General features: G+C 45.4%; 1 protein-coding gene across 2 annotated transcripts; it reads left to right on the top strand.

Annotated features, from left to right (window-relative positions):
• Positions 1-305: 305 nt before the first annotated feature.
• On the top strand, positions 306-9,342 carry LOC125727424 (NACHT, LRR and PYD domains-containing protein 3-like). 2 transcript variants are annotated; one of them, XM_049004105.1, is made up of 5 exons: positions 306-1,239; positions 7,466-7,639; positions 7,926-8,099; positions 8,807-8,980; positions 9,026-9,342. In XM_049004105.1, the coding sequence occupies exons 1-5, from the start codon at positions 350-352 to the stop codon at positions 9,033-9,035; spliced, it is 1,422 nt and encodes a 473-aa protein (XP_048860062.1). In that variant the 5' UTR covers positions 306-349; the 3' UTR covers positions 9,036-9,342. The 2 variants fall into 2 exon arrangements, with proteins under 2 accessions (XP_048860062.1, XP_048860063.1); XM_049004106.1 differs by lacking the exon at positions 7,926-8,099.
• Positions 9,343-12,540: the final 3,198 nt, after the last annotated feature.

The following is a 12,540-nucleotide window of genomic DNA, read 5'->3' as shown; positions in this document are numbered from 1 at the left end:
TGAGCTGTTTAGGTTGAAAGTCTTGTTAATCTTTGATGGTCTGGATGAGTGTCGCCTTCCTCTCAATTTTCAGAACAATGAGAGCTGGTTTGATGTCACAGAGAAAACATCACTGGATGTGCTGTTGACTAACCTCATTAAGGGGAATCTGCTCCCATCCGCTCTCCTCTGGATAACCTCCCGGCCAGCAGCAGCCAGTCAGATACCTGCTAAGTGTGTCCACCAGGTGACAGAGATACGAGGGTTCAGTGATGCCCAGAAGGAGGAGTATTTCCAGAAGAGATTTAATGGTCAGAGCCTGGCCAGCAGGATTATCATACATGTGAAATCATCAAGGAGCCTCTTCATCATGTGCCACATACCTGTGTTCTGCTGGATTTCAGCCACTGTGCTTAAGAGGCTTATTAGTGAGACTGACAGGGGAGGTATTCCAAGGACTCTGACTGAAATGTACACACACTTCCTGATCTTTCAGACAAGTTTAAAAAATGACAAGTATATGAAAAACCATGAAACTAAGCTTAAGAAATACAGCAAGGAATTCCTTTTAAAACTTGGTAAACTTGCTTTTGACAACCTTGAGAAAGGCAATCTCATATTTTATGAGCAAGATCTGACAGGGAATGGCATTGATGTCACTGAAACTTCAGTTTACTCTGGAGTGTGCACAGAAGTCTTTAAAGAGGAGTATGGGTTGTACCAGAAGAAGGTGTACTGCTTTGTGCATCTGAGCATCCAGGAGTATCTCGCTGCTTTATATGTGTTTCTGTCAAACTCATCAGCTTACCTGCTGGAGACTGCAGTGGATCAGGCATTAAAGAGCAAGAATGGACACTTGGACCTCTACCTCCGCTTCCTCCTGGGCCTCTCAACAGTCTCCAGTAAGACTCTGTTGCAAAGACTACTGGGGCCGACAGAAACCAGCTCACATAACATGAGGATTACAGTGAAATACATCAAGGAGAAAATACAGGAGAATTTATCTCCAGAAAGGACCATCAATCTGTTCCACTGTCTGACTGAACTGGGTGACAATTCTCTAGTAGAGGAAGTACAAAGATACCTGAATTCAGGAAACATTTCAGCAGATCACCTCTCACCTGCACAGTACTCAGCTCTGGCCTTTGTGATGCTGATGTCAGATGAGGAGCTGGATGTGTTTGACCTGAAGAAATACATCAGATCAGATAAACAGCAATGGAGGCTTCTGCCTGTGGTCAAGAACTCCAGGACGGCTCTGTAAGTGACGTGGGGATGGGAAATCATGTCTGGTCTGGCAGTGATGCATGAATATTGTTTGAAATGTGTAATATATATTATATATTTCTCCTCATGGATTAATAAGTGGGTTTTATTTTGATAATCACAGCTATAGCTGTTTGTATAGCAGTAGCTAATCTTGACCACAGACTTTATAATGACTGAAGGTAGTGATGTCACTTTTTGTTTGTTACTACGTTTCCATTCCCATCCAGTCTGCCTTCTGATCACAGCACAGCATCTTAACCTGCTATAGAAACAGTGAGGGCTCTTTATCCACAGGGTGTATAAGTGGTATGTGAGTGTTATTGTCAGCAGGCGTGTTCATGTGATGGAGCCCAGAGCTGGGAGCTTCCGTATGACTGCTGTCTCTGGCTGCTCACTGGCGCCCTCTGCTGGCCTCAGCTGCACCTGGCTGAGGATGCAACGACACATCTAGTCTGGCAGACATAGATAAACAGTGTTTAAAATATAAAATGAATATGTATACATATAATTTATTTCCCCTCTTTTATCAACAAGGTTCCTTTTTAATCTAGTTTATATTAACTGAAGGTAGTGATGTAGTAAAAACAAAAAGACAAGATTTCCACGAGCATCCTTTGTGTAACAAATAACCAAAGATACTGCATCATACAGAATGGTCCAGTTTTCATTAATAGTGGGAAAACCACTCATATTTGTTTCAGTTCTGGATGCTGTAGGAAGCATTTCTGTAAATACTGGGTGTGGTGCGTGACTCTTTGGGTTCGGACTCTGTGTCCATGAGCGGAAGGTCGCTGGTTCAGATCTCTTGGCCGGCAGAGTGATGTCATCGCTGAGCCCTTGAGCTGCTGGGGTGTGGATGCTGGCCGATCCTGCGCTGCGACCCCCAAACTTCCTCTCACCTGAATATGTGTCGGCGTGTCTCTTGGAGAGCAAGATGGGAGGGGCGAAAAGACAATTTCCCCATGGGGGTGAATGAAGTATCATTATTCATAAATCATTCAAACAAACATTTTTCTAAAAGCCTATTTCACAGGACTGATAGCTTTCCAATTAGTGTATTGTTGATTAGGGCTGGGTGATAAGTTAAAAAATGTGTATGTGTCATTTAGTATAAAAATATCGCAATAAACAATCATTTTGAGTCCTCCCCCCAAACACTGAGTGCAATTTCAGTTCAGTTCAGATTTATTTGTATAGTGTATTTTCACAACATTATATCATCTCAAAGCACATTACAGCATCCCTGCCCAAAGCCCCCAGTGAGCAAGTCAGAGGGGACAGTGGCAAGGAAAAACTCCCTAAAAATACGAAAGCTTGGGAGGAACCAGACTCAGAGGAGGAGCCCATCCTCCAGGGGGCAGCAGAGGAAGCCCTAACCCTAACCAGACTCAAAGGGGGAGCCCATCCTCCAGGGGGCAGCAGCAGGCCAGAAGGACGTCACAGGTAGTGGAGACGTCGCAGGCAGCAGGGTAGGCAGGATATCTTGAAAATGTGGGGTCTCCAGGCAGCACAGCCCAGGGGGAGTAGGGGAAATAAAATGTGCAATTAGACAAAGTAGGGGAGACTAGAGGCAGTGCAAATAGTTAGGTGAGTGCAGTATGTAAGCTCCGGCAGATATGGCAATGGCAGCATAAGTAGGAGGGAGAGGCAGGTGGGAACGCAGGCATGGGGAGTCCCTGAAATGTCAGCACTCCAATTCCACAAGGGATGGTGAAGCTAGAGTGACAGACTGACAGTTCAGTTTATCCAAAGCCAATGGCACCGATCCCCACCCAGCTCTACACCTCACACTATAGGTCTGACTGGGAGTGAGCAGTTAGCTAGAGCTACAACTAGAGTCCCTATAAGCTAAACTAAACAGGTGTGTTTTTAGTCTGGACTTGAATATTAAAAGTCATCCTGAATCCCGCACATCCACTGGAAGACTATTCCACGGCTGAAGAGCTCTATAAGAGAAAACTCTGCAGCCTGCCGTAGCTCTTTCTACCCTGGGTACTAACAGATATCCTGCTCTTTATGATGGAAGAAAGCGAGGAGGGTTGTATAAGGCCAGCAGGATACTAAGGTATTCTGGTGCAAAGCTATTCAGTGTTTTATAAGTCAATAGCAGTATGTTGTAGTTAATCAGAGACTTAACTGGAAGCCAATGAAGGGAGCATAGAACAGGGCTAATATAATCACATTTATTAGTGTTTGTAAGAACTCTGGCTGCTGCATTTTGTACCAGCTGAAGTTTATGTGAGGATCCAGATGGGCACCCAGAAAGGAAGGCATTACAGTATCCAGCCTGGAAGTTATAAAGGTGTTAGTGTTTCCGCTTCATGAAAGGAGAGCATCTTCCGAAGCTTGGCTAGGTTCCGTACATGATAGAACACAGCTTTAGTGATGCTTTTTATGTGAGCATCGAAACATAAATCTGAATCAACCAGAACAGCAAGATCTCTGACCACTGTGTTAGGTTGGGTAGGAAGACCACCAAGGTTGAGGTTGTCAGACTTATTTCGAGCCGCCTTCATACCAGTTAACAGTACTTCTGTTTTTCTGTGTTTAACATAAAGAAATTATTTGCCATCCAGCACCGGATATCTAGTCGACAGTCTTCTAACCGAGAGCTGTGATGCATCATCCGGCGTAACAGATATATATAACTGTGTATCATCAGCAAAACAATGAAACCCAACACCATGATTTTTGATAATGTGACCAATATATACAGTGTACAGTAGCGGGCCCAGCACTGATCCCTGAGGGACACCATTGTAGGAATATTTAGCTCAGGTAAATTTTAATATCTCCACCAATATGTTTTGAAATTAATTACATTTGAATTAATCATTATTTAATGATGTTTATGAACTAATTGTTATGCCGAATGGTTGGTTCCTCCAAACTCAATTACGAATCCCCGTGAGTCTGTTAAAGTAAACCGTGACTTACATGGGATTCACTAGTTACCAGTATCGCTTAGTAACCTGGGTTAGAAGGTTCGTCCAGCGAGCTGCATCAGCAGGTAATGTAAACGATCGGTAGCGAAGCTCCCCTCACGGCCGATGAGAGGGAGTCTCACGATATTTCAGTCGAGTTTGAGGTTTTAGAGCTTAGTAGCCAAATCGCACAGAGGCAGGGACTATTGTGAGCACTCAGTGAACAGAGGCTGAAGTGGTGTAAAACTGGAGTGATTTACCATCGGTTTGATACCAAACATGCCATACCAGCCTAGCGGTTCACACCGAATACCATCTGTAATGATTAATTAATGATTACTTATATTATGTTATTATGTTATATTACTCACACCAGTCCCTGGTCTAAGTGGTCTAGGTTGCACCTCAATCAGAGGTTACCCTTTATACGGACATTATATGATATATTCTTATTCCAACAGCACATCTTACCCTTAGATAGGCGTGGTAGAATACAAAGAGCTTACTCACGGCCACAAAGATCAGATAAGGGCTGCTGAGGAATGTGGAAAAGAAAAGGGGGAGACGGTTTGTCAGTCAAAGAAAAAGAATCTTTTCCTTAGGACACATTACAAACATAACCGATCTGTATATTGAGACTAGTAGTCATGGGTAAATAAATATACAGATATACTGTACAACAGCCAAACTTAAAAGAAACTTTCTTTAGGGTGTTGGGTGAGTGGTATGTAAGGCAGGATGTCGGGGGATGGGGTTGTGTGCCAAGTCGAGGGACCCCTGTCCTTGGGGTCCACTCTGCTATCTGTAGGTCGTTAAAACTTTGAGAAATAAAAGTTGGAGTGCTGGCCCCCCTTGTTATCTGTGTGTGTTTAAGTGTGTCTGTGTGTGTGGGGTCACGACCCCCCTTTGAGGCCTAGGCCAATGTGTGCCTCTCGTACCAGGGTAGGCCTTGTCTCAGGCCACCTGGAATTTAAGCTTTGTGATATGTGCATGTGTGATCCTACACCAGATTTAAAATGGGTAACCTTAAAAGGGAAATACTGTTCTGCAAAGCAAGCACAGTTTGTGGAAACACGACCATAAAGTCATAAAGCAGGTTAACAGAACTGCTTAGGTTGTTAGAATGAAAGGAAGCTGATTTACTTGTTTGCAGAGTCGATGGGGTCTTGGCAGTATTAAATAATACCTACTTTTCTTTCTAGTAGAATAGATTACTGTAATGCCGCTGGCGGAGTGTTAACACGCACCAGTCACAGGGATCACATCACACCTGCTCTCACATCCCTGCACTGGCTTCCTCTGTCTTCTAGGATTGATTTTAAAGTTCATTTGCTAATTTGTAAATATTTACGTTGTTTAGCTCTGTCCTGCCTCAGTAACATGACTGTAAGGTATGTCCCAGGCAGATCAGTCAGATCATCCGGCAGTAATTTACTGATTATTCCTAAAACCCGGCTGGGGAGGGAGGGGGCAGCTTTTAGTCACTATGGGCCCAAACTCTGGAACTCTCTCCCAGAAAACCTGAGAGCTACTGAATGTCTCAGTACTTTCAAAACTAGGCTGAAAAAGCATCTTTTCACCAACGCATATAATAATCTATGATAATCATCCATCCATCCATCCATTTTCCAAACCACTTGTCCTACTGGGTGACAGGGGGTCCGGAGCCTATCCCGGAAGCAATGGGCACGAGGCAGGGAACAACCCAGGATGAGGGGCCAGCCCATCGCAGGGCACACTCACACACCATTCACTCACGCATGCACACCTATGGGCAATTTAGCAACTCCAATTAGCCTCAGCATGTTTTTGGACTGTGGGGGGAAACCGGAGTACCCGGAGGAAACCCCACGACGACATGGGGAGAACATGCAAACTCCGCACACATGTGACCCAGGCGGAGACTCGAACCTGGGTCCCAGAGGTGTGAGGCAACAGTGCTAACCACTGCACCACCATGCCGCCCCCCTATGATAATCAGTTTTATTATTTTATGCTTTTATTAATATCAGTAATTGTGGGGGGGCGGGGGGGCGGTCGCTTCCCCCAGAAGACATAGGGGCTAGAGGCCCCTTTGAGGAGGGGCCCTTAAAGAGGACATGGGTATTTAAAGTCCTTTATGATGGTTTTTATTTTATTTTTTTTAAACATTTTTACTCTATTTTTATTTCTTTTGCGCTTATTGTTATTTATTCTGAGCTTATTTGAATTTCTTTTTCTTCTTTTTAAATGTTTGCAAAATTCTTTATAAACGCTGTGGCTAAAATGCGCTATATAAATAATGATAGATTGATTCAGCTAGATAGATGAGAGAGAGAGTTTACTTTTAACCACCTTCATTAAATAGTTAGCAACCAATGCTAATCACAGCCCTGGCGGGGTCAGGGACACACTTAAAGCCGTGCCTGAGACTAAGATACGAAAAACTGAGTAGGGAAGCTCAAAATTCCCACCAGAAAGCTGCACTTGAATGACTGACATTCTGGCTGCTGACTCAGAGATAGAAGTTGGTGATGACAATACTGAACTTACAAGAATGGCGAACGTATGGTTACTGCAGGGACAATGCTTGTGAAATTCTGTGCAATGTTTCTTTTTAACTGCTTCAGAATCTTTGGCTAGAAAGCTGAACTGAAAGCAAATCATGAATCTTTCTGTTATCTTGCTTTGTATGTAGCCTAAGCGCGTTTCCTCAGCAAAGACGATAATCGCCGGTTAGTCACTGTCCGATATCGACACCGGGATACTTGTCTGATTACGCTCATTACCGATAATATCGTCATATCACCCAGACGTAATTGGTGATTTGACATGTTCCCAGGTATAACAATACAGGGAGAAAAAGGATTTTACTCATGGGATCAGGAATCCAAGTGCCAGTTGCTGCTGCATTAGCTGCTGGGAATGTTCACATCTCCTCCTTTCAGTGATACGTGTCGAGTGTAGGGACACCTGGCAGAAAGATAGCTAAGGACTGCACTGGAAGCACTGGTCTGACTGTTATGGGAGGGTTCATGTCCATCTTGTTGTTGATGTGTTCCTATGTATTCCTATAGCTTGTACTTAATGTTTTACCTCTAGTTTTGAGCAAAGATGCACTGACTCACAATTAGTGATCATATGACTGCAGCAGATTGTCAGGATGCACAGAACACTCTGCAGACTATAATTCATTTTGAAGTGTAAGCTGTGCTGCTAATTATAATGAAAACAAATGCTTATTGTAATGCTTTGTATTTTACTAATGTATAGGATGTGTATATGTCTGTGTCTTAAAGTGTTTTCTGTTTCAGGCTGAACAGCTGTGATCTCATAGATAAACACTGTGAAGTGCTGTCTTCAGCTCTAAGATCAAACTCATCTCCTGTGAGAGAGCTGGACCTGAGTGACAATAACCTGAAGGATTCAGGAGTGAAGCTGCTCTCTGCTGCACTGGGGGATTTACACTGTAAACTGGAGATACTGAGGTCAGTATTACTGGATATTCCACACTGTAAACTGGGGATACTGAGGCCAGTATTGCTGGGTATTCCACACTGTAAACTGGGGATACTGAGGCCAGTATTGCTGGGTATTCCACACTATAAAGAGGAGATAGTGAGTAATTAGCTAAGGGAAAGGGAGGAGGGGTCCTGCCTTGTCTTAGACACTAAACTGTAATACTGGAATTATTTATTAGAGCATCACATATATTTAATAATTATAATGGTGAGGTGATATTATTTACTGGGGAGTTTCTGTCTTTCTCTGCAGGCTGTCAGGCTGTAGAGTCACAGAAGAAGGCTGTTCTTCCCTGGCTTCAGCTCTGAGGTCAAACCCCTCACACCTGAGAGAGCTGGACCTGAGCTACAATCACCCAGGAGATTCAGGAGTGAAGCTGCTCTCTGCTGTACTGGAGGATCCCAGCTGTAAACTGGAGAAGCTGCAGTGAGTACAGAATATGCATTTTACACAAAAGTAACTGGACAGCAAGAAAACCCACGATGCCTTTCAGCAGTTACATAATAAACAAACACAAACAGCTTCTGTTTTCTTCTCCTACTTCCTTATATCCCACAATCTTATCAACCATCGATCCATGTTAGAAATAATTAAGCAGTGAAGCAGGAAACATCCATTCAACCATATTGTGACGTCCGCTGAGCGGAGGAGCAGGCAGACAGGGCAGTGGAGCCGTGAAGACGAGCAAACGGGGTTTATTAAGGGCAGACGAGGAAACACGGCTCACAACATCAATGACAGATCTAGGGAAACAGACCTGAACACGGACTGAAATACACAAGACAAGCCGAAATAACAGGAAACAACTGGGCACAATCGGGGCAGCACATGTGGTTAATGAGGGGGCGTGGCACACGAGGATCACACGAGCTGGGCGTGACACATATAATCCATGCAAAACATTTGTGTTGGTTAGCAAAGTTAACAGCACTGTTACAGATAAACATGCTGACTTTAATGTGTTATGGACAAAATAATAATGGACACCAAACAGAATCGGAATGATTGTTAAAATAATTTTTAATAATTTAATTGTTTTCTGAAAATCCATTATGTCATGACCCTCATTCTCCTCATTTGAATACAGTGCTGCAGTGTAAAAAGTGGATTTAAAAGTGTTTAATCTTTTTAAGGGTGGGCCGGTGTGAAATCACAGAGAAATGCTGTGAGGCACTGGCTTCAGCTCTCAGATCAAACTCCTCACCCCTGAGAGAGCTGGACCTGAGTGACAATGACCTGCAGGACTCAGGAGTGAAGCTGCTCTCTGCTGGACTGGGGGACTTACACTGTAAACTGGAGATACTGAGGTCAGTATTACTGGGTATTCCACACTGTAAACAGGGGATACTGAGGTCAGTCTGACTGGGTATTCCACACTGTAAACTGGGGGTAGTGAGGTGAGTATTACTGGGTATTTCACACTGTACGCTGGAAATACTAAGGTAGAAAATAACTAATGATTTCAAAATAAAGCAGGAGTATCTAAGTCTAGGGGTTGACTTAAAAAATAACATTAGACTCGTTACAGTAAGTGGAATGTCGAAAGGAAGATTGCATTGGAGGTTAAGGATGACATTAAAAGTTTCTTCCAATATTTTAACTCCAAAAGAGCTCTAAAAGCTGAAATCACTCATCTGCAGGATAGTAAGGGCCTTATAATCGAAAATGAAAACTGACATAGTAAATGAGTTTAATGATTATTTTACACGGGTGTTCACAGTAGAGGGCATGCTTAACTTACCACCATTTAGTACAAATACAGTGTCGTATATAAAAACTATACAGTCCCTCCACAATTATTGGCCCCCTTGTAAAGATTTGTAAAAAGGGTTAGAAAAAAATCCACCTTTTGGCGAAGCAGCTTCATCTCACACTGAAAAAATTAGAAAAATCCAGCCTTTCATTGAAATAAATTTATTCAAAGAAAAACAAATCCTTCATCAAGAAATAATAATTTTCAACAAAAACACACGATTATTGGCAGCCCTGCTTTTAATACTCTGTACAGCCTCCCTTTGCCAGTATAACAGCACTGAGTCTCCTATAACATTTTATAAGGTTGGAGAATACAGAGCAGGGCATCTGAGACCATTCCTCTTTACAGAATCTCCCCAGATCACCCAGGGTCCTCGGCCCTCTCTTGTACACTCTCGTCTTCAGCTCAGCCCACAGGTTTTCAGTGGGGTTCAGGTCAGGGGACTGAGGTGGCCATGGCAGAAGCTTGATTCTGTGGTCAGCTGACCATTTTAATGTTGATTTGGACATGTGCTTAGGATCACCGTCCTGCTGGAAGATCCAATGAAGCCCCAGTTTTTGTTTCCTGGCAGCAGCAGCTAAATTTTGATATAAAATATCCTGGTATTTCATGGACCCCATAGTGCCATGTACCCTAACGAGGTTTCCAGGGTTTTTGGAGGAAAAACAGCTCCACAACATCACAGAACCTCCACCATATCTTGCAGTTGGGATAAGGTTCATTTCATTATAACCATCCTTCTTTTTACGCTAAACCCACCTTGAATGTTTATTGCCAAAAAGCATTTTTGTTTCATCAGATTTTGAGTTGAATTTGATTCCAGTCAAAGTTGTATAATGTTTTGAAAACTCCTGGCACTAACATTTTAAGTAACTGACAGAAAAAGCTTCTTTCTGTCATACCTTTCAAAACGTCCATACCTCAATCCCCTCATAAGTATGTCTGCTAGGTGGAGTCGAAGGTGCAGTATAATCCTGTTATAATGGACTCGCTTATAACGGAATATCGTCTATAACAGACGAGGACTGCCGGTTGTGCACCTTTAATTACATGCAGAAAAAGCATCGGACATAGCGGACTCGCATATAATGGAGTGTGTGTGAGAGTGTCTGTGGCAGGGTACGCGTGTGTGAGAGTGTCTTCGGCAGGGTAAGTGTGCGTGAGAGTGTCTGCGGCAGGGTACGTGTGTGTGAGAGTTTCTGAGGCAGGGTACGTGTGTGTGAGAGTGTCTGAGGCAGGATACGTGTGTGTGAGAGTGTCTGTGACAGGGTACGTGTGTGTGAGAGTGTCTGAGGCAGGGTACGTGTGTGTGAGAGTGTCTGAGGCAGGGTACGCGTGCGTGAGAGTTTCTGCGGCAGGGTACGCGTGCATGAGAGTGTCTGCGGCAGGGTACGTGTGTGTGAGAGTGTCTGTGGCAGGGTACGTGTGTGTGAGTGTGTCTGTGACAGGGTACGCGTGTGTGAGAGTGTCTGTGACAGGGTACGCGTGTGTGAGAGTGTCTGCAGCAGGGTACGTGTGTGTGGGAGTGTCTGAGGCAGGGTACGTGTGTGTGAGAGTGTCTGAGGCAGGATACGTGTGTGTGAGAGTGTCTGTGACAGGGTACGTGTGTGTGAGAGTGTCTGAGGCAGGGTACGTGTGTGTGAGAGTGTCTGAGGCAGGGTACGCGTGCGTGAGAGTTTCTGCGGCAGGGTACGCGTGTGTGAGAGTGTCTGCGGCAGGATACGTGTGTGTGAGAGTGTCTGACAGGGTACGTGTGCGTGAGAGTGTCTGAGGCAGGGTACGCGTGTGTGAGAGTGTGTGCGGCAGGGTACGCGTGTGTGAGAGTGTCTGCGGCAGGGTACGTGTGTGTGAGCGTGTCTGTGACAGGGTACGCGTGTGTGAGAGTGTCTGTGACAGGGTACGCGTGCGTGAGAGTGTCTGCGACAGGGTACGCGTGTGTGAGAGTGTCTGCGGCAGGGTACGCGTGTGTGAGAGTGTCTGCGACAGGGTACGCGTGTGTGAGAGTGTCTGTGACAGGGTACGCGTGTGTGAGAGTGTCTGTGACTGGGTACGTGTGTGTGAGAGTGTCTGTGACAGGGTACGTGTGTGTGAGAGTGTCTGTGACAGGGTACGTGTGTGTGAGAGTGTCTGTGGCAGGGTACGCGTGTGTTTGAGTGTCTGTGACTGGGTACGTGTGTGTGAGAGTGTCTGTGACAGGGTACGTGTGTGTGAGAGTGTCTGTGACAGGGTATGTGTGCGTGAGAGTGTCTGCAGCAGGGTACGCGTGTGTGAGAGTGTCTGCCGCAGGGTACGCGTGTGTGAGAGTGTCTTTGACAGGATACACGTGTGTGAGAGTGTCTGTGACTGGGTACGTGTGTGTGAGAGTGTCTGTGACAGGGTACGCGTGTGTGAGAGTGTCTGTGACAGGGTACGCGTGTGTGAGAGTGTCTGTGACAGGGTACGTGTGTGTGAGAGTGTCTGAGGCAGGGTACGTGTGTGTGAGAGTGTCTGAGGCAGGGTACGCGTGCGTGAGAGTTTCTGCGGCAGGGTACGCGTGTGTGAGAGTGTCTGCGGCAGGATACGTGTGTGTGAGAGTGTCTGACAGGGTACGTGTGCGTGAGAGTGTCTGAGGCAGGGTACGCGTGTGTGAGAGTGTGTGCGGCAGGGTACGCGTGTGTGAGAGTGTCTGCGGCAGGGTACGTGTGTGTGAGCGTGTCTGTGACAGGGTACGCGTGTGTGAGAGTGTCTGTGACAGGGTACGCGTGCGTGAGAGTGTCTGCGACAGGGTACGCGTGTGTGAGAGTGTCTGCGGCAGGGTACGCGTGTGTGAGAGTGTCTGCGACAGGGTACGCGTGTGTGAGAGTGTCTGTGACAGGGTACGCGTGTGTGAGAGTGTCTGTGACTGGGTACGTGTGTGTGAGAGTGTCTGTGACAGGGTACGTGTGTGTGAGAGTGTCTGTGACAGGGTACGTGTGTGTGAGAGTGTCTGTGGCAGAGTACGCGTGTGTTTGAGTGTCTGTGACTGGGTACGTGTGTGTGAGAGTGTCTGTGACAGGGTACGTGTGTGTGAGAGTGTCTGTGACAGGGTATGTGTGCGTGAGAGTGTCTGCAGCAGGGTACGCGTGTGTGAGA

This window comes from Brienomyrus brachyistius, unplaced genomic scaffold (assembly GCF_023856365.1).
Source record: "Brienomyrus brachyistius isolate T26 unplaced genomic scaffold, BBRACH_0.4 scaffold97, whole genome shotgun sequence".
NCBI lineage: Eukaryota > Metazoa > Chordata > Actinopteri > Osteoglossiformes > Mormyridae > Brienomyrus > Brienomyrus brachyistius.
Note: the sequence above shows the minus strand (reverse complement) of the source record. Positions and strands in the feature narration are given on the sequence as shown.